The sequence below is a fragment of the Larus michahellis genome, chromosome 6, assembly GCF_964199755.1.
Source record: "Larus michahellis chromosome 6, bLarMic1.1, whole genome shotgun sequence".
In the NCBI taxonomy this organism is placed as follows: Eukaryota; Metazoa; Chordata; class Aves; order Charadriiformes; family Laridae; genus Larus; species Larus michahellis.
In genome coordinates, this window is record NC_133901.1 from 43,183,343 (window position 1) to 43,204,746 (window position 21,404).

At 40.8% G+C, this 21,404-nt stretch overlaps 1 protein-coding gene across 3 annotated transcripts; it reads left to right on the forward strand.

The window, feature by feature from the left end:
• The first annotated feature begins 1,037 nt into the window (after nt 1-1,037).
• Nucleotides 1,038-21,404, forward strand: GPRIN2 (G protein regulated inducer of neurite outgrowth 2). Of its 3 annotated transcripts, none has more exons than XM_074591622.1 (3): nt 1,038-1,163; nt 1,662-1,782; nt 18,832-21,404. In XM_074591622.1, exon 3 carries the CDS (start codon nt 18,848-18,850, stop codon nt 20,648-20,650), a length of 1,803 nt encoding a protein of 600 aa, XP_074447723.1. In that variant the 5' UTR covers nt 1,038-1,163; nt 1,662-1,782; nt 18,832-18,847; the 3' UTR covers nt 20,651-21,404. The 3 variants fall into 3 exon arrangements, with proteins under 3 accessions (XP_074447723.1, XP_074447722.1, XP_074447724.1); XM_074591621.1 differs by lacking the exon at nt 1,038-1,163 and adding an exon at nt 1,277-1,311 and having other exon boundaries at nt 1,587-1,782; XM_074591623.1 differs by lacking the exons at nt 1,038-1,163; nt 1,662-1,782 and adding an exon at nt 17,904-17,967.

Here is a 21,404-nt window from a genome sequence, read left to right on the forward strand (position 1 = left end):
TGAATTTTAGGTTAGACAAAGGGCTTCTGGGCTAGGAGTAGGCTGCTTCTCTCTTGGATGTGGAAGCCCTGATTGCCTGGATGGAGGCTGAGGTGACAAAAACTGGCCTGCAGGTCTGACAGCTCTGCCTGGTGGTGTCCTCCTTCAGCAGGCAAGCAGAGCTAACTGCCTTTCCTCACATGAAGTGACTCAAAGTCATGGGGCTGGTGGCTTGCTTTCTTATGATCTTCAAGCACCCAAATCAGTAAACAGTAATTTTGAAAGCTTTTTTCCATGGCTGGGTGTAGGACTTTAGTTTCATGAAATGAAACGCATTCTCACATGTTTAAACTCTGGGTGTATTTCACAGGGAAACATGAACATTAGTCAGGCTGAGCAACAGTGGCAGAACTGTCCTGCAAAAATACTGTTGGAAAACAATGTTTCCCTTCTTCCCAAAGCAAATTCATAAATGTTGTCTGGATTTAGCCTAATGTATCTGTAGGCTATTGACTTCTCAGTTTCCTTAAATATTAATAAATTCTCCAAATTTAATTTTGAGATATCTTTGCACCTTTTCTCATTAAATGTATAATGAAAAAGCGGTATGCCAGTTGCATCATTATAGATGCCCAGATGTGTAACCTCTTGAGGTAAAAGTTGGTCACCAGTATCTTTCAGTAAGCTCACTTTGATACTTTTAATGAAAATAGTCAACCTTCCTGGACACACCAAATCCAGGACAAGAGAACTATAAAACTTCCTCCCGTAGACAGTTTTAAGAAAAAGAGAAATGCAGTATTATCCTCACACTGTATCCTTTGTATGTTCTTGGGACATCATTTGGGTAACTTGGGACAAATTTGGAAGATGCATTTGACTGGAAGGATCACATGCTGAGCTGTTCCACAGTTGGACATGGGCACCCATGGAACAATGTTGGAATAGCTACAAGTTCCAGGGGCATCTCTCGTCATGCCAGCCAAAGGTTTTTTGATGGAATAAGAAAGGAAGCAAAACACTGTAGAGTTGTCCCCTCTCTGCAGCATCAAAGCAGTCCTATACCACTGTCGGAAGAGTCGCCTGGGCATGATCCTGGCCCACCAGGAACACCGATAAGAGTGCTCTGGGAGGGACGGGTTCAAGGAACTTCTGTTTCTGGCCTTGCCAAAAGGATGCACAAGGTCAGCACAAACAGCTGACTACTCTGCTTCATTGCTATAATAAATGTGGCAAGTAAAACAAAGCATCCGGAAAGCTGTTGCTGAGCCTTGCATGCCTGTTAACCCCTGAAATGCTTCCTGACCTGTAGCCCAAGGGAGTAATCACTTGGTGAGTGCACGGCGGGGGGTGGGGTGGTGGTGGTGGTGGGGGTGTCTTAGGAACAAAGCCTGGAAACGCATAGAAAATGACTGGGTTTTCAGCCCATTTTGAAGACTCAGAGAGCAATCTTGTGTTCCTAAAAGCAGCGGGGGCAGGAGGGGTGTGTCTTGGTCCCCCTCTCCCAGCTGAGCTAGGCATGATGGGACAGTACGGAGTGAAGATTTAGGAACAAAGTGAGAATGTGCTGTGTTTTACAGGAAAGGTATTTACTCATTCCTGAACAGAAAGAAAGAGAATTTGAAGGATTATTTTGTGATGTTTTGGTATCCTTCTCTTTGCTCCATCGGAGATCCAACCAGCCTGCCTTGTGTTGAAGCATTGAAAATGGATGGAAATAGGCCAGAAGGAAATAAAAGAAGCTCACAATGTGAAGACAAGGAGTGGTGCCTTGGAAAGGACAGAGCATAGCAGCTGATAAAGGTGAGTGAAAGAGGAGATTCTTTACAGAAATGGGCCACCATGGATGGGGGGGCAAGACTCCTCTGGCCACATCTGTCCTCAACATTCCCCAATGCACCCTGGGTCACACTTGGCAGCTTAGAGGGTCCTGGATGCCTGGGTCCTCAAGGCAGGGTTTCCCTGCTGGGGAAGGATGGGACAGGATGCTCAGCAGCAGCAGCCTTGGGACCCTGCCAGTGCCCTCGGGTGAGCCCCTGTGTCAGGCCAAGTGCAAGGGCATGATGCTGCCTTCACACCTGTGGGCAGTGAGGGGGCACCATACTGGCTGCAGCCTCCTGTAAGGTGGGGATCCCCCGTGGGGCACAGTAGCATGGTGGCACAGGTGGGCATACATAGGTGGGCAGCTGTGAGCCCACAAGTGCCTGTGCCAGGCATGGGAAGGAGGAGGCCATGGCTAGGAGTGTAGCTGCCAGGGCCATGCGGCTTGTGGGAGGGCAACCAAGGCCACAGCTGCAAACACCCAGATGTGCGTGCTGATAGGGCCTTTTTTTAAAGTCACTTTGGTTCAACTAAGACTTGTTTTAGTAAGCGGAAACAGGTTCTGCAAAATGACTTGCAATAGAAAATTGTTCTAAATTGTGTAGCATACTGTTTTTTCCATTTCTTCCTACTCAGCTCAAACACTCTCACTCTTTTCAATCCATTGGGACGTCCCTGTTCCCAGTCCATGCCTAAACAACTGATGCATTCTGGGTTTTAGGTTTGTTTTTTTTTTTTTTTCCCCGATTGCTCTGGATTACCAGAAGCAATAGGTGTTTCCTACTGGTGATTTCACATTTACTTGAGGGTAGAAATTGAACGCATCCAGGGTGGCTTGGCCCAGGCGCCAGTTCCTTTGTATACCGTTTATAATTTTCCTTTTTCCCTTATCATTTCTATTCCTCCCCCTCTGCTCCTCTTCTTCCTGCCCCTCTTTGCCTCCCCTCCCTGTCCTTCCCTGGCGGCATTGCAGGCTCTGCACAGGCCCAGTTTCTCTAATCAGATGAAGCTGCAGGATTATCTCTCTCATGCCCTCACCGGCTCCATTTTATTTCCTCCCCAGCCAAGGGGGGAGGCAGGAAGGGGCGTCACGTCTAGGCAGAGGAAACCCCATCTCCCAGTCTCCCGCCTTTGATGCTCTCTAACAATCCCTCCTCCTTCCCGTTATCATATGCTCACCTTAGTGTCAACAGCATCAGGCGGATCAAGGAGCCCCGTTTCTAAAGGAAATCTGAACTCTTTTGGCTTTCATTCTCCTCGATTTCTGAGCATCTATTTTAAATACCCTCCAAGTAACTTGGACAGGGAAGCTGGATGTGCAGTCTCTGAACAGGGGGAAGGTAAGGACCACGGGAGTCATGCACTGCCCGTTCTCTCGTCTCCTGTAAGGACACCGAGTCCTCTCCATTTTGCCAGCAGGTCTTTGAGAGTAACAAAGCAGATGAGGGGAAGGGAGAGGAGCTGCACAGAGACAGACCCAGGCTTCTGTAAGTGCTGTGTTGGCAGCAGGGGGTGGATAGCTAGCTGGACTGAAAAGCCCCGGAAAATGGAGTTTTCTGTTTTACTAAAATGATGGGAACTCTGGCTCTGCACTTTAATTGAATTTAATGTAGTTCTGCAGAAGGTGGGTTTTTTTGTGCTGGTGTCTTTCACTTAGATGTGTATTTGTCTTTCAGCAAGCGTTTCTAGAATATACTTGTCACTTTTTCTCTGGGGGAGAAAAACCCCCATAATCCCATTCATCTTATTCCTTTGCACATATGCAAGTTTATGAAGATGCTTTTTGATTAACTTTTGTGTGTATGTTGAGGTTTTGATACTAAAAAAAAGAAAAGAGTAAGTTGTATTGCTTTAAATTGTTACTTTTTAGTACTAATCTGCCAGAGAATGGTTTCCCTTGTTTTTTCCACCATGTGTACCGCATGTTTTTTAATTTCCTGAGAAGTTAATATCCAACACAAGAGAAAAACTGAGGAATATTTCAGTGCCTTCTGCGTATCAGCTTTGTTTTACACTCTTTTTTTCTAGATAAATGATCAATAAGTACTTAGAATGACAGATAAAATTTTCTTTTAAACAAAAACATGTCTTTTCCAAAGTCAAAGGTTTGATTTGTTTTGACTTTTTATTGTCACTAGAGTAAATGTTTTAAATCAGAAATCACAGTAGAAGAGTGTTTTGTGCATATGTTGTAGTTTAAAACCTCCTGTAATTAAGAATTTGTGCTGATGCACGAATTTGTGTTTAGAGAGCTGTAAGCATGAAAGGTGACTGGAAAGATAACCATTGGATAAATATATTTTGTAGGATGTTGAGCTTGCGCATAAATAAAATGGACCATATCAAGATCAAAATCTACCTCTTTTCCAGTGACTCATGCTTCAACGTAATCATGTGATACAAAAATATCGATGATTTCCTTGCACCAAGATGTTGATTAAAGCTTGCAAACAGTTGTTTGCATGTTTAAGGTTAAGCATATGTCTGAATGTTTGCGGGACCTAGATCGCAGTAAGATCTGAGTACAAAGCCCTCTGCATGGAGTCTTTGTGTAAAAGAATTAAGCTTGGGGAAGGTTTCATTTATGAGGGTGGATTAGATGAGGGCTTCATGTTTTCATGTCATGGCTCAGTTACTCTGTAAAACACCCTTTTCTGATTGTAGGGTTTTGTTGTTGTTTACCATCCAGACATTTTATCTTAGCTGTACTCTAGAGAAAGCTGCAGCTACAGTTTAGTTTATCTGACTATTATCTAGGGCTGCATGAACAGCAAATGCAATAAACTGCATATAGCCGTCTGATGTCTGAGATGGTTTATAATACCAAATGTGGTGATTCCCCATTAGATAACCATACCAAATCCACATTTTTCCTTCCATAGTAAAATATACATATTCAAAATAAACTTGAAAAATAAGAGTGTATGAGGGAGGGTGGAACAGACAAAAAATGTTATTGATGATCATTATATTTCTGTATTTTAATTTTCTTTCTATTAAGGGCAATGACAAAGGGTAAATTGGAGGTAGCTTCAAAACACTCCAGCTGAGCAGAGGTGTTTGCTGGACCAGTGAGATAATGTTACACCTGTCTGCAGGCTGGTTAGTTCTGTGCGGAATATCAGCAAAATGCTCTTCCTTCTTCAGCAACTCTTCTGGAGATTAAAGAGGCTGAATTCTCCATTCCTTTCCCCTATAATTAATGTTTTAAAATGAGGATGGAGTGTACTTGACTGGTATTTGGATATTGCAAGTGGTTATACAATTTGCAAAGGAATGCAGCCTAGGAAAGATACTTTCAAATGCTCAGGAAACTGACAGAGTGCTGTTAATGGAATTTATTAATTTTTTGTGTTCTATAAGTATTTTTCTCAATGAATCAGAAAAAATAAAAATCCTATTTTTGTTGCCATATTTCATAGTTTTATTGTTGCAAGTGACCCTTAAGTCATTGGGCAATTCTCTTGCTTCCTAACAGAGACAAAAGTTTGTATCTTTGGCAGATGTATGTGATATTATGATATATTATTGCTTGTAGTCCCAAACCATTCTGGCCCAAGGACAACAGTATAGTATGAATCATAAGCTGCAAATCATCTTACACTTTACTTTCCTACTTTTCTTGTCAGCCTTGCACTCTTTTTTTTTTCTCTCTCTTTTTTTTTTTTTTCCCCTTTGTGACCATGAGCAGCACCATCGGGTTTGTGGGCACTGGCCTTTTGGTAAATTCTTGCCGTTTCATTGAAAGTAATTAGAGTTTTTTAACTGGTGTAAACTGTAAAGCTGCATGCATATACAGCATCATATGTGAAAACACTTCTCTTTGAGCTGTTAAAATTCTGGAAGATCTGAATTATCCAAACTCTTAATAGTCTATTTTTATATCAGGGTGGGGTGGGGGGTGTTTCAGTGGCGAGAGAGAGCACTTTTCTATAAAAGCAAAAAGAGGGGGACAATGAAAATAAATGTTGGAGTACCATCGTCAGGAATATCTGCATGAAGGATACAATGAGAAGGCAGTGGACTGAGACACACTAAATGAGCCATTCTCTGCTTAAGATAATTTTATGCAATATTTTTAATGGCTGCATTATAACTACTGAATTAATCTAAATCTATGCAGCTGATAGTTCATATGTATGTTAAGAACTGTCCTTTAGGAGTAGCCTCTGATTCTTTAGTGGATGGTGGGGAAGAAGGTGGTCTCTTTCCTTTACAAAAGCTGTCAAAGTTCTTCAGAATAAACTTCCACTCTGAGAAATTATCTTTAGCAGCAGGAACCACAAAAAATCACTTTGGAGCTGCTTAAGTGTATATACACTCAGACCGTGGGAATAGGAACAGGCTAACTAAATGAAGTTGACATCAGCCAGGTCTTTGCTAGCATGGTGTTGAGTGTGAGTGTTAAGCACGTGAGCTATATTCAAGCGTCATTCTGTGCCAAAAAAGTATCATAAGCAAGATCACCTTTAAACTGGCCTGTCCCTCTGTGTGTCTTTAAAGTAGTATGTCTTCCAAAATTATGGCTTAACTCTTACACAGTATGGATTTAATATAAAACAGAGAAAGGAGCAAGAGTATTTCTCCATCTGCAGAATATTTGCTAGTTAAGCTTTAGCAAGGGCACACCTGAGTGTGTAAATGAAGGTTAATGAGATTGAGCGGTTGTAAGACCTTCATTTGACTTGGAGAGCTTTACCGTAGGCAACAGTGCGTAAGACTGACAGAACCCAGTTCATCTGTGCTGAAATGAAAGATCTAACTTCTTTTTCAGCTCAAACTAAGCAAACCTGACATTGGAATTGGAGAGGTGATGAATGCACAAAGCCACCCTAACTCTTCTAAACTGGATTTTTTTTTTTCAGACTTAAAATTATTTTATTGCTTTCTGCAGAGAATCTGCTGGGAAAGTTTGGTGTTTGTGACTCAACAGGGTGGATAAATACTTCTTGAAATGTTGTAAAGGAAAAAGATATATCTTGTTTTAGCATTTTTATGTGGTTCTGAATAGCCTCTAAACTGTGGAAAGGGTGGAGTCCTTTTGTTGATTTAGTAACAAGAAAGGTGCTAACAGATCAGAAAGAAACTTTTGGAGTTCATCGCCTCTTTCATATGCAGCACGTTGTCTGTAGAATACAGGGATCACTTTTGCAGTTCCTTTCAAAAGTCATTCCTGTTTTACCTCATTTCAGTAAAAGCTACAGGTTCCATTAATCAAACAAAGGATTTAATATTGCAAAATGGTTGCACATTCCTGCTTGAGTCTCAGGATGAGAAACTGTATGAAAACTTCTCATTGGCAATGACAGATGAAAGCACAAAATTATGAAAACAATAAAAAAAAAATCATTGAATCATTTCGTTTGGGAGGGACCTTGGGAACTTATCTGTTCCAACCTCCTGCTCAAAGCAGCAACAGCTATTAGGTCAGATCAGATTTCTTAGGGTTATCATAGAATGTGTTGGGTTGGAAGGGACCTCTAAAGGTCATCTAGTCCAACCCCCCTGCAGTAAGCATTTGTCCATTTGGGTTTGGATATGTTCAAACCAGTGCTTGAAAAGCAAAGAATTCCTGTAACAGAGACTTAATTCTTTATAATCAGTATCCTGCTGCTAGAAGTTAACAGCAGATGCTTAAAGAGTTATCCTCTGGCTGTCCGTGTCGTACAGGTGGGATCTTCCTCTACCCTGGTGATGGCAGGAACCTGCATTGCCTTGTAGCTCCCAAGTTGTTCCAAATTTATACCTCAATATTTTGTGTTTCTGACATCATTAAATGTTAATAAAGAAGTAGAGACTTCTGTAACTCATTTTGTGGTTGAGATTAACCAAGAAAAGGGGAAACTTGCTTGTTTACATAAAGCAGGATGTAAACATAAGTTCTTGAGGAAGTTCTTTGTGTACTTAGATTTGACAAAACATTTGCAAGCTTTAGTCTTGCTGCTTTACTGTGTCTTGTTTTTTCTCTCCTTAAGCTTTTGATAGTATCTTGTCAGCATGGACTCTCCTGTAACCAAGCTCTAATGTTTTTCTTCTCTCAGTCCTGATGTTCCCTTTCATCCCTTTCAGATGTTTTCTGAAAACTACAGATAATAGTTGCCAACATAGGTCTGATTAGACCACAGAGTAACTGGGAGAGTTGCTTTTTTGAGAAAGAGACACACACTTGGACATAATAACCATTATTTATGGCAAAATATCAAGTTTGAAAAGGAAACCTATTCTTCCTAGTCCCTCCCATATTCTTTGTTTATATAGTTTCAAAGCTAGCTTATACTACAGTCAGACAAAGGCAACTTCTAGCAACCCTATGAAACACGATTAGATGGCCTTCTTTTTAGTCCTTTTCAATTATATGTGTGTAGCACCACTTATCCTTCTGGACAGAGGTTGCCAGTTCTTTTCCAGCTTAAAGAAATATAAAAGACAGCTTGCAGTGAGAACCAAAGACTTAAATTTGTCACAGAATCTCTCTGCCAGGGAGATTTTCCTGAAAAGTTCATCCCAGTAAATAAAAGCTTCTAAGTGAATCAGGACAACATGGTCTGCAGTTGTGACAGCTCTGCTTATAAAGGTATAATGAATCTATTTATGATAAATCATTGCTACTTAATATACCATGCATATATAATATACATCTTGTTAGCGTGTGTATTGTATCATATGATATACATATGACACCTAATTTGAGAAATTCTATTAATGCTAGTTTTAGGTATTTGGAATCCTTAAGATTACTCATCCTCACCTGATGCTGGGAAGCTGGAGGAGGGGGTGCTTTAACCAGATGCTTCTGAGGCATGGATAGTGTCTGAAATTTACTGGTATGATGTGTTTTCTGCAAGCGCAACAAGTATTTCATGTAAAGATGCTCTACTTATTTCTTTTAAATGAAATATTACAAAAGAAGGGCCAGAATACAGTCTTCTCAGTGTCTTACATTTAATATCTTTCATTTGGGGATTTCAGAATGCTCTGCAATTATGAATTAAGCCTTTAAATACCTACACCAGGGGCTTCTGCATCTAATCCCTGAGTCACAGATGAGTAAACTGAGTCACAAAGTGAATGACTTGCTCAAGGTCATACTGTATGTCAGTGAGCGCAGACAGAATTAGTAGGGAATTGTTTCCTCTTTCTAATTACTGACCAATTGTTTTTTATAATCTAGAAGTCAGTCTACAATCCAAAAGTCAGTCTTCTTCCTACCACTGCTGAGAGCAAATTCTGGAGGTAGATGGAATGCCTTTTTGAATCTTTCTCTTCTCCAATGTTTTGTGTACAGTTCATAACACTGTCATTTAAGTAAAGAATTAAAGGGTGTTTTTAGCCCTTCTGTAGTGTTCAATCACAGGGAAAAATAAGGGAACAAGAAATGAGGGTAAACTACTAGGTCTTGATAGATAAGTTGCCAGTTTTTTTTAGACAGAAAAGAGATTTCACTGTTACATACAGAAGAACAATGAACCATCTTTTATTGTTTTGGTGGAGTGTCTTTTGATCTGTAAATATTGTTTTCCTTTATCCAAACATACGTGTTTGGAGAGCTTCTGATTACTGTTACTTTTGTTTGTCACCATCTGTAGGAATTGCCATCCTTCTGTTAAGGATGACATGTGAACATGAAAGCTGCTGTACTTGTGGCTATATCTAGTCAGTACTTTTAAGGCAGATTTGAGCTTGCTGAGTTCATATCTTCCCTCTAACTGTTGCTCTTAAGCTTTCAAGCAAACAGCAAAAATGATGCTTTGAGTATTTCCTACTAAAACACATGAATTTACAAGTAGATATTTTAGCCACTTAGTTCGGGTGGTTTGTTGGATGTGCAAACTGCTGGCCTCTTGTAAGAAGATTGCATTAATATGTAGCTGTATTCCCTTGAAAGCAGGCCATAAGCAGGCTTTTGATTTTCTGTATGATTTTTAAGGTCATGATGCTTCTCAGGCAACTGTGATTCCCCCAGTTTGCAGGCTTGGGCCTCTGATGGGTAGAGGCTTGCTGAGCAAGCTATGGCCATGTGTTTTTGCAGAATTCCAGATCAATGGGTTTGCTGTGGGGGTAGTCTGTTCGGGACTGAAGAGAGGACCCAGAGAGGGAGCTCTGAGGAGGATGAGCCGTTCAATACCAGACTGACCCTGTCCCCTCCAAATTGGTACGTGTGACAGAATAGGATTTGATCCTCTGCCATGAAGAGGAAAAGGTTCACCTAGTGTCTGTCTCTGAAATAAATCCAAATGTAGATAGGTCACTGCAAATTTCATGCATGAACGATAAATTCCTAAAGAAATTAGGAAATGTTTTTCTCACAAGACTTGCGCTGCCAGTGGATATCAGTAGCTAGCAATTCTTAACAGCATAAATCTGGCAGCTGAATTAACAGTTTCATTTTGCATAATTCTGTTCTGCTTAAACCAGAAAGGCAATTTTATTAATGTACCACTTCTGTAGGCACACACTGTTCACTCTTAGCCTGATTCTAGGTCAGGGTTGCCTGCTGTCGTGATATTTGATGGTGGGATTTTTTTTTAAAGCCCCAGCTGCTGAAAACAGCTGATTACATGACCATATCAGCATATTTCATTTGTAATTAAAAAGTTTTAAGTCTTCTGACTGAGGAGACAAGCTTTAAAGAGGTGAGCTGTCAAATACTAACAGTGAGCATGAAATATGACTGTACAATATCTCCTATTTTAGCTCTGTCATGTGGGGCAGCTTGTACACTGAGGTATGGAGACATGGTGGGAATAATGTTTTGCATATAAATTTCTTCTATAAAAAGATCAAAATCCTAAGAGATCTTCGAAGTTGTTTCTGGGACAGATGATTAAATAAGGAAAGGTGGTGAAGAGGACGCGTAGTTGCACAGTGCATCATGTGGTGGTGTCAGGACTACATCCCAACACATGCCTCCCTTGTGATAGAGTGCACCCCTCTCTGGTTTCCAAATAATTTATTTACAGCCCTTTATGAATTCTCTTTCCTGGGAATTCTGTTAAAGTTGTCATTAAAATACTGTCCTTTGGTTCATCCTTCTCAGGCTCTTCTGCCACGGCACTCTCATTTTATCCTTTTTCATTTTAGAATTGAGAGTTACCAGCTCTTCTCTTCTGGCTCAGACTCTACCAGGGCTGTGGGCTGCTCCTGCTGTTTCTTAAAAGTGAATGCTCATCCTCTTGCATGACTTTTCCTATGCTATTGAATAATTGCGGATATGAAGGCCTTGTCATTCTGCTTTGAGATGAATGTATTGGCAGATGTTTGAAACTATTCACTTTCTGATATGGCAACCATTTTATGACCCTGTGAGATCACCAGTAACCAGGCTGTCCATGGTAACTTCAGCGTTAGGGGGAAGAGATCTCTGCTTGGGTCCTAAGTAAGAAGATACCTGAGGTTCATTAATACTCAGTGAAAAGGGCACTCTTTCCTTTTCATCTTGCAGAACTCCAGTCAATGCAGAGAGATGTCTGTCCAGCATGCTCAGCTTCAGATGGGGAAAAGACAAAGTCAGGGCTGGAGTTATCAAGCCAAGCCTGATAGGCAAAGTGGTAATTAACAGAAATGAAAGAAAAGCTGTGACTGGTCAGGTTATATATATGTAAAACACACACAATCCATGCTTTTGCTGTGCTGAGCACTGAGTGTCATAACCCTTCTGCTCTTGTGTTTTCTAGCCTGTCAAATGTACTCCTCTTCCTACAAGTGAATTATGGTGATCACGTGCACCACTAGCCGGTGCTTCTAGTGTGGCGGAACTGAAAAAATGATCCCATTCATTGGCATACCCCGTATGCACTTGTCTGTTGCGTGCATCTGATGGAATTTGTAGATGCCCAGATCAGTCTGTCCTGTAGATCTGTCTGATACTTGTAAATATTTACAAGAGGGCATTAGCAGATTGAACTGAACAAGGCATAGTTAATTTATAATGCTATTGCAAAATGGGAAGCCTAAAGGAAGATGATGGATTAAAGGTTAAGTAATTGGGGTCTCAACCTGATTCTGTATTAATCTAGTTGCATTGATATAGTTGTATTTACAGAATTTAGAGAAAGTCCTTGAAGTTCCCTGATGAGTGATACCTCTTCCCTTATTTTAACTCCTCTATTGCGTCCTTTCCCTTACACAAAATAAAATCACAATTAAAACCATAAGAAACTAATCCCAGACACTTGAATCGCTAAGCTTTTTACCATGGCTAATCTTGTTTTGCCAATGCCTTTCAAGTGGTTTGACTCCCCTCGCCCAACAGTAGATGTTAGTGATTAATGTTAATGGACTATTTCTTTCAGGGGATTGTAATTAGGGAGAGGCTGTCAGTTGTCATAATACTGGCATGTCAATCTTTGTGTAAGTGCAAAACAGATCTTTCTCATCTTGTGCAAGTTACCAGCAATTCTCAGTGTGGGCAAGCAGCAACAAATTTTTAGACGTGACCATACTCGATTCCTTTTTTAATTTTGGTGGTATAAGCCTCTTTAAAATGAGTGCAGCTCTTAAAGAATTAATGTCATATTAGAAGATACTCCTTTTTGTCATTTTACCCTGGTAAACATCTATCTTGGAAGTTGAGCTGTAGATGCCAATAAAGAAGACACATTGCTTAAAATACCAGGCCTGAAGAGAACGCAGTGTGTATATGTTGTATTGCATATGGTACCCGAGGTATCTTGGCTGTTTAGGCAGAAATTTAGTTATTTCTGTGTGCGCTGTCTTGTGTCCCAGGCAGGTGTCAGCAGTGTTTATGGCTAAGTGACAGTTTCCCCTTAGGCTGTAATTAAAGTTCTGCCATTTTAACCATAAACTGCTCTTGCCTTTTCAAATTTATAACCATGGTATCTGTAATAAGACTAAATAGAGTTAAGAACCTACATATAGCAGCCTTCTATTCAAGTAAATCTCATAAGTTAATTAAAATCACACTATTCTCCTTGTATAAAACATACATGTATTTGTCTTGGAGTTTGGTGTTATTGCAGAAATTCTTTGTTTATCTTATGAAGCTGATTATTGTACAGATTACCAAGTGCTGATGCACAGCAGGGCCAGAATGATGCAAATGAAGGAGCGAATCCTGGGCTTGCAACCCCCTAACGCTGCTTCTCGAAAGGTGCTACTGCTCACCCCGGAGGGTCCTGGTCAATACCTGAAATTAACAGCCATCATCGAAAAATTTTGGTATGGATCAAATCACCTAACTCTTCCAAATTCCACACTTGCATATTAATGCTCTCACCTCTGAAATCGGCTCTGATTTATCACTTATTTTGTAGTCAGATGCTGGGTTTGAAAGCATAAAATTAAATATATGAAAAAAAAATTTTTTTCTTTTTCTGATTGGATGATCTGCCAAGTGAAGAAGGGGGGCGAAACAGCCTGCAATCACTCTTACAAGTCCTGTTGATTTTTGGGTTGACCATCACAGTTATACAAAGCAAAATTAAACTATGGAAAACTTAGAGAAGTAATTCTCTGGCATTGCATGTATTTTTCTAGTAAATAGTATTAAATGAAATTCCTCTTTGTCTCGTCACAAATTCTGCAATTTGTATTGTTTAAGTTGTTCAGCAATGCATGCTGCATCCCAATATGTTTAGTTACTGTAGTAAGAGTACTTATGAGAGAGCATAGTCAGTGTGCTAAGTTGTGGTGCAGATTTGTGCTCAAAACAGTACTTAAAATGAAAAAAAATCCTTTCCTGGGATAAAGGATACAGCAGCTGAGTTACTTCTATGGCATTTTTGTAGTTTCTTTCTTTGCTTGTTGGAGGAAATGCAAGCATAGCTGGAATTCTTTCATTATTAGCACATCCTCTTATGTCCATATCCCATGTTAGTATCCTTGTTATGAAAACTATGATTTGTTTTGTGGATGTCTTGTTTATCATATCACTCTTGTGAAGCCGTCCACTGCAGGGAAGAAAGCAATCAATAGCAAATATATAGTGCAGGAACTAAATGCAATCATACTGAAATATTATGTGGTATTATATATTACATGAAACCTTGCTCTACATATTGACATGACAGTAAGGAATTATTCCACTTTATAACCACTGTGTTTGTTGTCAAAATTGTAAATAAAATACATGCATGCAATATAAAAATACTGAAGAATTTTTGAATCGTAGTTAATTTACCAGTGAACATCTTTCAATCGATAACATACATGATATTTAATATTCTGAGACTAAGTTTACTAGTGCATTAAATAGGTCGCAACTTTAATCATAAGTCATAGCAAAATACACATTTGTTACTTTAAAGTAGTTCAGTGGAATTAGTGAAAGCAGCCTAGATCCCCTCATAAGCTATCTGAAGCTAAGCCAAAAATAGTGGATGTTAATTCCATTTCTATCCTAATCCTTTCTCTGCTTGTCTAACAATTTTCTATATATTCATAGCAGAGTATCTGCCTCAAAGTTCATGCTTTCTTGTTTGTGTATTCAGGTGCAAATTTCCTTTGAATTTCCAAATGAAAATCTCTCAGATCAACTCAGAATCTACAATAGGTATTTTTGAATAAAACAAACTTTCCTATAAATTATGTATTTACTTTTTAGAAAGCAAAGTTAAGCAAAGTAGTCTCCACCTCCCAACATGCGCAGAAAAGTTGTTTCAGGTCCCTAAGTACCCAGCAAGTCAGCTGTGTTTATATCCATGTTTCATGTCGGTAATCCATTCCTGATGAGCTGATTCACAAAATACAATGGCATTTGCACGACTGAAATCATCATTGAGAGGATCCATGTTTTGGTTGGTTTTGGGCTTGGTTTTTTTTGTTGTGGGTTTTGGGTTTTTTTGTTTTGTTTTTTAAAAAAAGTTTGTCACCCCATCCTGGTATAAGTGTTGGTGTAACCACCCAGATGCGTCGTCTTCCTGCCCCTTCTCAGAAGTCATCAGCTGGGCGCAGTCTGCATGAGCTTCCCTGGGAAATACAGCGCCTCTGGTGTGTGTCTCTTCTGGAGGGATGTATACCTACACGTAAGATGTTTTGTGTATCCTGGGGAATCAGTGCTGGCGTTGCACGTGTGAAATGTAGAGTTTGGGAAGGTGGGTATGGGATTACATGCTATTTCCAAAGCCTTAGGAAGAAGGGCACCGCATGTGCAGGTTTGCTCTGGGTTTATGCCACTAGTAAGTTTGTGTTTCTGCAGAGGGGAGTGGTCTTCTGTTTCCTCCCTGTGCTGGTGTTAGTGATCAGTGTGACTGGATTGATGATCAGTTTAAAAAAAAAAAAAGAAAAATTAGGATCATCAGGAAGCTGATGTGGTTTGTGGCACACCTGCAGGCTCACTTATGCTACTGTGAAATGGTGTGACATTTGGCTGCAGCAGTGGTGAGGAAAGGCCAGGTCTACCAGACATTGATTTGTTCTGCAGCCATCACCCTCCATGCGGAGCTTCACGTGCACAAGTCTGGCTCAGGGCCCTCCCTCTGCCAGGTGGGCAAAATGTGCTCGTTGTGTAAGGGCTCATAGGTCTTTCCAGATCAGGGAAAGGAGCACGGAATGGAGGGAGAAAGCAATAGGAGGCATATAAATGGGGAGGCGTTCAGGCTGTCTGAGAAAACATACCTTTGGATTTCAACATGATGGGAAAGTGCATTATTCTGAGGGAAGTTGATCTTTTTGTTTGAATGGAGCTTTGTTTTCTTTTTTACTGTTGTGGTTTGTTTGGGTTTTTTTTCCATCCCCTCTCCTAAAGTATCAGGTGACATGCTCTTTTACTTAACTGGTAATTGTTCCCATTGTTTGTAAGGGCCAAAAGTCATAGGATAATTGATACAGTTGTGCTAGCATGGATGTTCAAATGCTGTTGATAGTTGCTGGTTATAACGTTATGTATTTATTTGTACATGTGTAATGTATGTAGCATTGACCTGTGTTTGGTCTCGATTTCAGCTGCAGTTGGCATCTATGGGGGTGCGGCAAAAAATAAATCTCTTCAGGGTTCGCTTTGTAGGTTTCATTGCAAACATCACCCTGGATGTTGTTTTCAGTGATGTCAATATATTTGGACTGTTTCGTTCATCTGAACGTGTTCCTTCACATTCAGGTGATGAATCAATCTCAAATTGCATCACTTCTTCCAGTTACAGAGGTTTCTGCAGCAATGCTACATAAAGACAGCAAACAGAGGTCTTGGTATCTGTGTATATATACATATTTGAACTTTGTAAACTTTGTGAGAGAGCTCTTCAAAGTTTGCACAGCCTTATATCATCTGTAACAGGATATGTTTGAAGCTTCCTTTCACCCAAGACTCAATATTTGTGACTGAGGATTTCCATTAGTAAATGTTGTTTCATCCCAGTGTGTGAGAGCGCCTTGGCAGGTGTTAATCTTTTAAAGAGATTAAATGTAAGGTCTTCACCTTGCAGACAGCTATGCTCTGGTGTTTAATCCTATTGACTCCTTTGAACTCTATGTGGCAGACTATACCCATATGTGTAAGTGGCTGCAGGATAGATAACACGCTGGAGGAGATGAGTGAAGTGTTTTAAAACTGTCACTTTCCCAGTTCCTGCTCTAAGTGTTGAGTGAGATTTTGTGAGAGCATTTGAAAAACACGCAGAAATACATTGATGGCCAGCCTGGCAAGAAGCGGTTGCTTTCGAGTGCAGCTGCACTCAGCAGTGCCTCTAAACCAGGAATCAGAAATTCCATTCCTGGAAGAAAAGATGCTTTTGTGTTGTCCTTAGATGCCACCAGCCTGTGGAGTCCCACAGGCCAGAGAGGCTGCATGACACAAAGAGCAGGCTTGGTGCGGGTGGAGTCTGCAAGGAGTTTAACTTTCAACTGAACAAGTAGGTATGAAGGAGGGGAAAACTGCCTTTTCTCTGCATACAGTCCAAATTTGCGTGAACTGTAATGCTAGAGGATATTGCTGCCAATCACAAGTCCCTACTACGCAGCCCACAATGAGAAGCTTCTCAAAGAAGTGACTGCAAATACTGTTATTTTTTAATGTCGTCTTGCTCAAATTAATTTCGTTATGGAAAATAGACAACGCAAGTGAATTTCAGGTGATGGGAAAATTGCAACCTGAACTATCGGCTTGCCAAATTTAACAATGAAAATGGAATTACAAGCGTAAGCACTGATAGCTGTCTGGATCAACAGTAGAGCTCTTGGTTTGGGAATGGGGCAAAAGGTGTGCCCTTTATCAATTATGTTGGCAGATGACTCTGAGCCTGTAAATATCATATCAAAAAGATCACATATTAAAAGCCTCTCACTGAGAGGTTTGAATGTGAGCCCTTGCGGCCACCTCTTGGTGTTTTGAGTGAACTTTCCCGATACATTTACAGAGTGCTTTTGTCCACCATGTGTACATACCTTTCTTGTTCCACACATTCGTTTTTATTTTGGTGATACAGTTCCAAGAAATTGTGAAGGTTTCTTTAGGAGTCCTGCCAGTGAGGCAGAGTGTACAGAGTGCAGCTGCAGTAAAGTTCTCTAAAATGAGAACTTGTAGCTTCCACTAGCCTTCTGCACAACAAATGACCCTGTAAGTACATGACCTGGAAGCAATGAATAAATGCTCTACATTTGTCTCTTCAACAGAATGGTTTATTTTAGGAAAGAGATATATTTATATGTATGTTTGTAGATAGATACAGATATATGAGCATATTAAAATAACTTAGTTATACAAATGTTGCAAGACCTCTGTGACACCAAGGGAATATGCATAGTCAATCAGTGGAAGATCTGATTCAATCAGCAAAAATGGATCACTAAATCGCGTTAGATTGAAAATCTTCAATTACAACTTCTCTTAGATATGGAAGTGCTAACATAAATGCTATCAACGTATAAGATACTATACCAACCAGTAGAAACAAGTGTTTTCTAACAATAAGGGGTAACTGAGTGCACTGGAAAAAGGACAGAGGAACCACAAAACTTTGGTTAAAGAGTTTCTTGTTTTATTTTTACCCTGCTTCTGGTGCAGTGAGTATGTACCTTCCACAGCCAGTGTGAACTTCTGGATTTCCAAAGGTGACTGGCACAAGAAGCCCAAACTGTGCACTGAAGCATGTTCTCTTAACAGACCCTGTGCTGACATGCAGACTTTCCATCCAGCTCAGTGGTTCCTAGGGGAGTTTCACCTCCAGCCTTTCACTGGATCCCTCTTTGCTGCCACCTCCTATCATGCCAGTGGTAAGCACAAGCTAGAAAGCCCACTGACCCTGTCGTGGGCCAGCTGGGTATCTTTGCCCCATGCTGCCCAGCATTACTTGTTCTGGGAACACTGGCACTGACTCCACACAGGCCTGGCAGAGCTCGTTTCCGTGGGTTTCATGCCCTGTCTCCTCTGCTACAGGTGGTCACAGCAGTTTTGTCCACATCTACTGTACACTTGTGTGGACTCTGGAGAAACAGTTGACTAAAACAGTGATCTTCTTGTGAAATGAAATCCAAAGAAGCTTGTTAGGAAGGGTAGGGGGAAAAGGGAGAACTTGATCAGTTTTTGAGGCTTTGTTAATGTTTGAAAGCTCCAGCAGTGATTGGATAACTTCTGAAATTACAATGCCAGAAGACTAAAAACTGAACAGTTTTTTGTTTTGCCAATAGAGTTAATATCATTGGCTTAATGAACACTGGGGGAAAAAGCTATCTTGTTTGAAAAATACTTCTGTCTTAAGTTACATGACATCTCTGGATGTCCTACAAATGCCTCCAGTAAATTCAGGGGAGATGACACTTGGCAATGTTGAGATTGTTATTGTTAAAAGGTAGAAACCAGGAAGAATTTTCTTCCCTTTGTGTTTTATGAAATGGAAAAAAACCCGAGAATTTCAATAAATTCTGAACCTAATTCAGGGAAAATCCCATTGTGGAAACTGAAAATGGAAACTGGCCAGTCTGAGTACACAGAGACTACAGCATAGTGCTTTTTTAAAAAAGTATCTGTGGACTGTGAAAAGCAAGAAGCTTAGGCAGAAGCTCAATAGAGATTATAGTTTCCGGTGCATATATTTCCTTCTTAAATTGCTTCTTTTTCTTCTTCACCGTTTCTTGCAGATATCTCTTCTTTGCCATGTCAGCTGACAGCCACCAGCTCCACACTCATTCCTACCAGGATGCACTAAGTTCTACTTGTCACGGTCTCTTGAATGTCAACAGCCACCCCCTGTCAAAGAGCTCCTCGAGTCTGGCCTGTACTGGACAATCAACTTCAGAGGAAAGGCAAAGCAACAAACAGGATCTGAAGAAAAGCCACAGTAGCACCATCTGCCATACCCTGGGAAATGAGAGTGGTGCCAGGAGTATGCCAAGTCCTGGATGGTCCTCGCAGTCTGGGATGATGGGACTTGGATCAGTGGTGCAAACCATAAGCAATCAGTCAGCTGATGACAATTCACAGAGCAGAACCAAGACTACAAACAATTTTCTTATTGCTGAACAGTCCCCAGCCTCCTGGGAAGTGGGGGACGCTAAGATGTGCGTAAAGAGCAGCACTGTTGAGAATGTTTCTTCAGCCTGCATTGTACACCAGCAAAACATGCATGAAATGGAAGAACCAGGAGCTGCCCTTCAGAGAAGCCACTCAGACCTAAATTGCAGTTGCAGACAGCAGACTTATGTCACTCACATAGAAACCAGTGCTACTCACTCCAGCCTAAGCTCTTCTAGCTGCAGGCATGGTCCACCAGTGGCTAGGATGTCTTTCCAAACACAGAGATATGGATCAGAAACAAATGAAAATACATCTCACTATCAAAACCTTGTGACTCATCTTCCAGTTCTACCTAGAGACCAAAAAGTACCCACAAATAGCTTTGACAGCGGTGGTATTCCACACAACACTACTGTTTACACAGATCCTGGAACATTTCATGCTGCTGTTCTAGGACCCCACATACCTGGAAATGGTTTCTCAAACAGGACAATGTTCAGTCAAGCCACAGGGATTATTCATGGTGGTCTGACTTACGGCAATATTCCAAACACTGCATACTCACCCATGGTGATGACAGTTCATAACAATTCTGCAGGGCCCTGTAATATAAGGCAGGAGCCTTGTATGAAAGTAGATGCCACCATCCCTGCCTATTGCCATGCTTTGCCCATACCATCTATACAACTTGTTCCACGGTTGGTATGCTCAGTTGGCGAGACGGGAAAAGAGCAGGCAGCACCTGGCTATTTTCATTCCTTTTCTACTTCAGACATTCTGACATACCCTAAGCTGGTGTCTTCAGTAAGTGAAACAGGCCTGGATGCCAAGAGAGTCCTGAAGTGCTGCAGCATTCCTGGAGAACAACTGCAACATGCTCAACACTGTGCTCAGCAGCAGAGAGCTCCTCCAGAAACAAAGGCTGCCTGTGTTGCCTTTAGTAGCCAGCAAGGTGCAGACACGGTAATGACAACTAAGGATATGTGGACTATGACCTCTATGAATGATTTAACCAAAGGACTGAAACCAGCTCTTGAGCGTAGAGATGCCGAGGTACAAACTCTTCCAATCGTGGAATACAAATCTGTGGCAACAAGCCCAGCAGCTGCAGCAGAAGGCCACTCGCATGTGTTCCCAGAGGTGAACCTGGAGCAAGACTTGGAGGCCCCTAAATCTCCGGTACGTGAAGTGAGATGGGATGACGAAGGAATGACGTGGGAAGTGTATGGGGCATCTGTGGATCCGGAAGTCCTTGGGTTAGCCATTCAAAAACATCTTGAGATTCAAATAGAACAATCCCAGACAGAGCCTGCTGAGCTGGCTGGGAAAAGCAGTGAGGAGCCATCTTCTGATAAAATGGGGAAAAAAAGGCCCTTCAGAACAATGATGCATTCCCTGAGATATCCGAGCTGTTGTGCTCGTTCCAGTACTGCAGTGGAGTGAGCACAGCTGTCGGACAGCTGTGCTGCTTTTAAAGTGTAAATAAACACCAGCCGTTACGTGTTAACACAGTACATGTGGACAATACACTTCAGGATAAGTGGGAAAAGTTCAGTGACCATCAAATACACATCAACGCAAGGAAAAACCCGTGGTTGGGCCAAATAACAGAGGACATAAGGTTGTACCTACATCATGCCATCTGCATGCTCTTGACTGTATTTAATGTAGCACTGTTTTATTCCTCTGTGTTAGTTTTAAATCGTATTGTAAGGAATGAGACTTCTTTTCTAAATGATGCATCTTTTTAAAAGAATGATTTTTTTTTTCTGTATTTTAATAATTTAGGGTTACAAAACCAAGTTAGAAAATTACGCTTTAATCAAAGTTCTTAGCTTTCAGTCCTACTCCCTTAAATTGTTTTGGGAGCTATTTTGCTGTTAATTTATAATAATGCTGACTATAAACCCACCTTAACAGTAGACACAACGACAAACTAGTGTAATGCTATCTGACAAAGAATTGTAACTTTTGCCACATAACTCTGTGAAGTAATTTCGATATTGCTAGTCTGAACTCTTCCCTTTGCAAGCTGATGTACGATTGGAGGATGCTCCTGCAACTTTCCAATTAGTTTGTAGTTACGATGAATTACACTCTAAATATCCAGAACTGATGTTTACCAAGTGATTGATACAAATGTACAGTATTACCAAAGATGACTCATGTAATGTGAATTACTTCTTGAATGCTTGTT

Excerpts from the sequence above, each read along its gene's own strand:
- GPRIN2 (XM_074591622.1), top strand. The coding sequence starts at position 18,848 with ATGTCAGCTGACAGCCACCAGCTCCACACTCATTCCTACCAGGATGCA.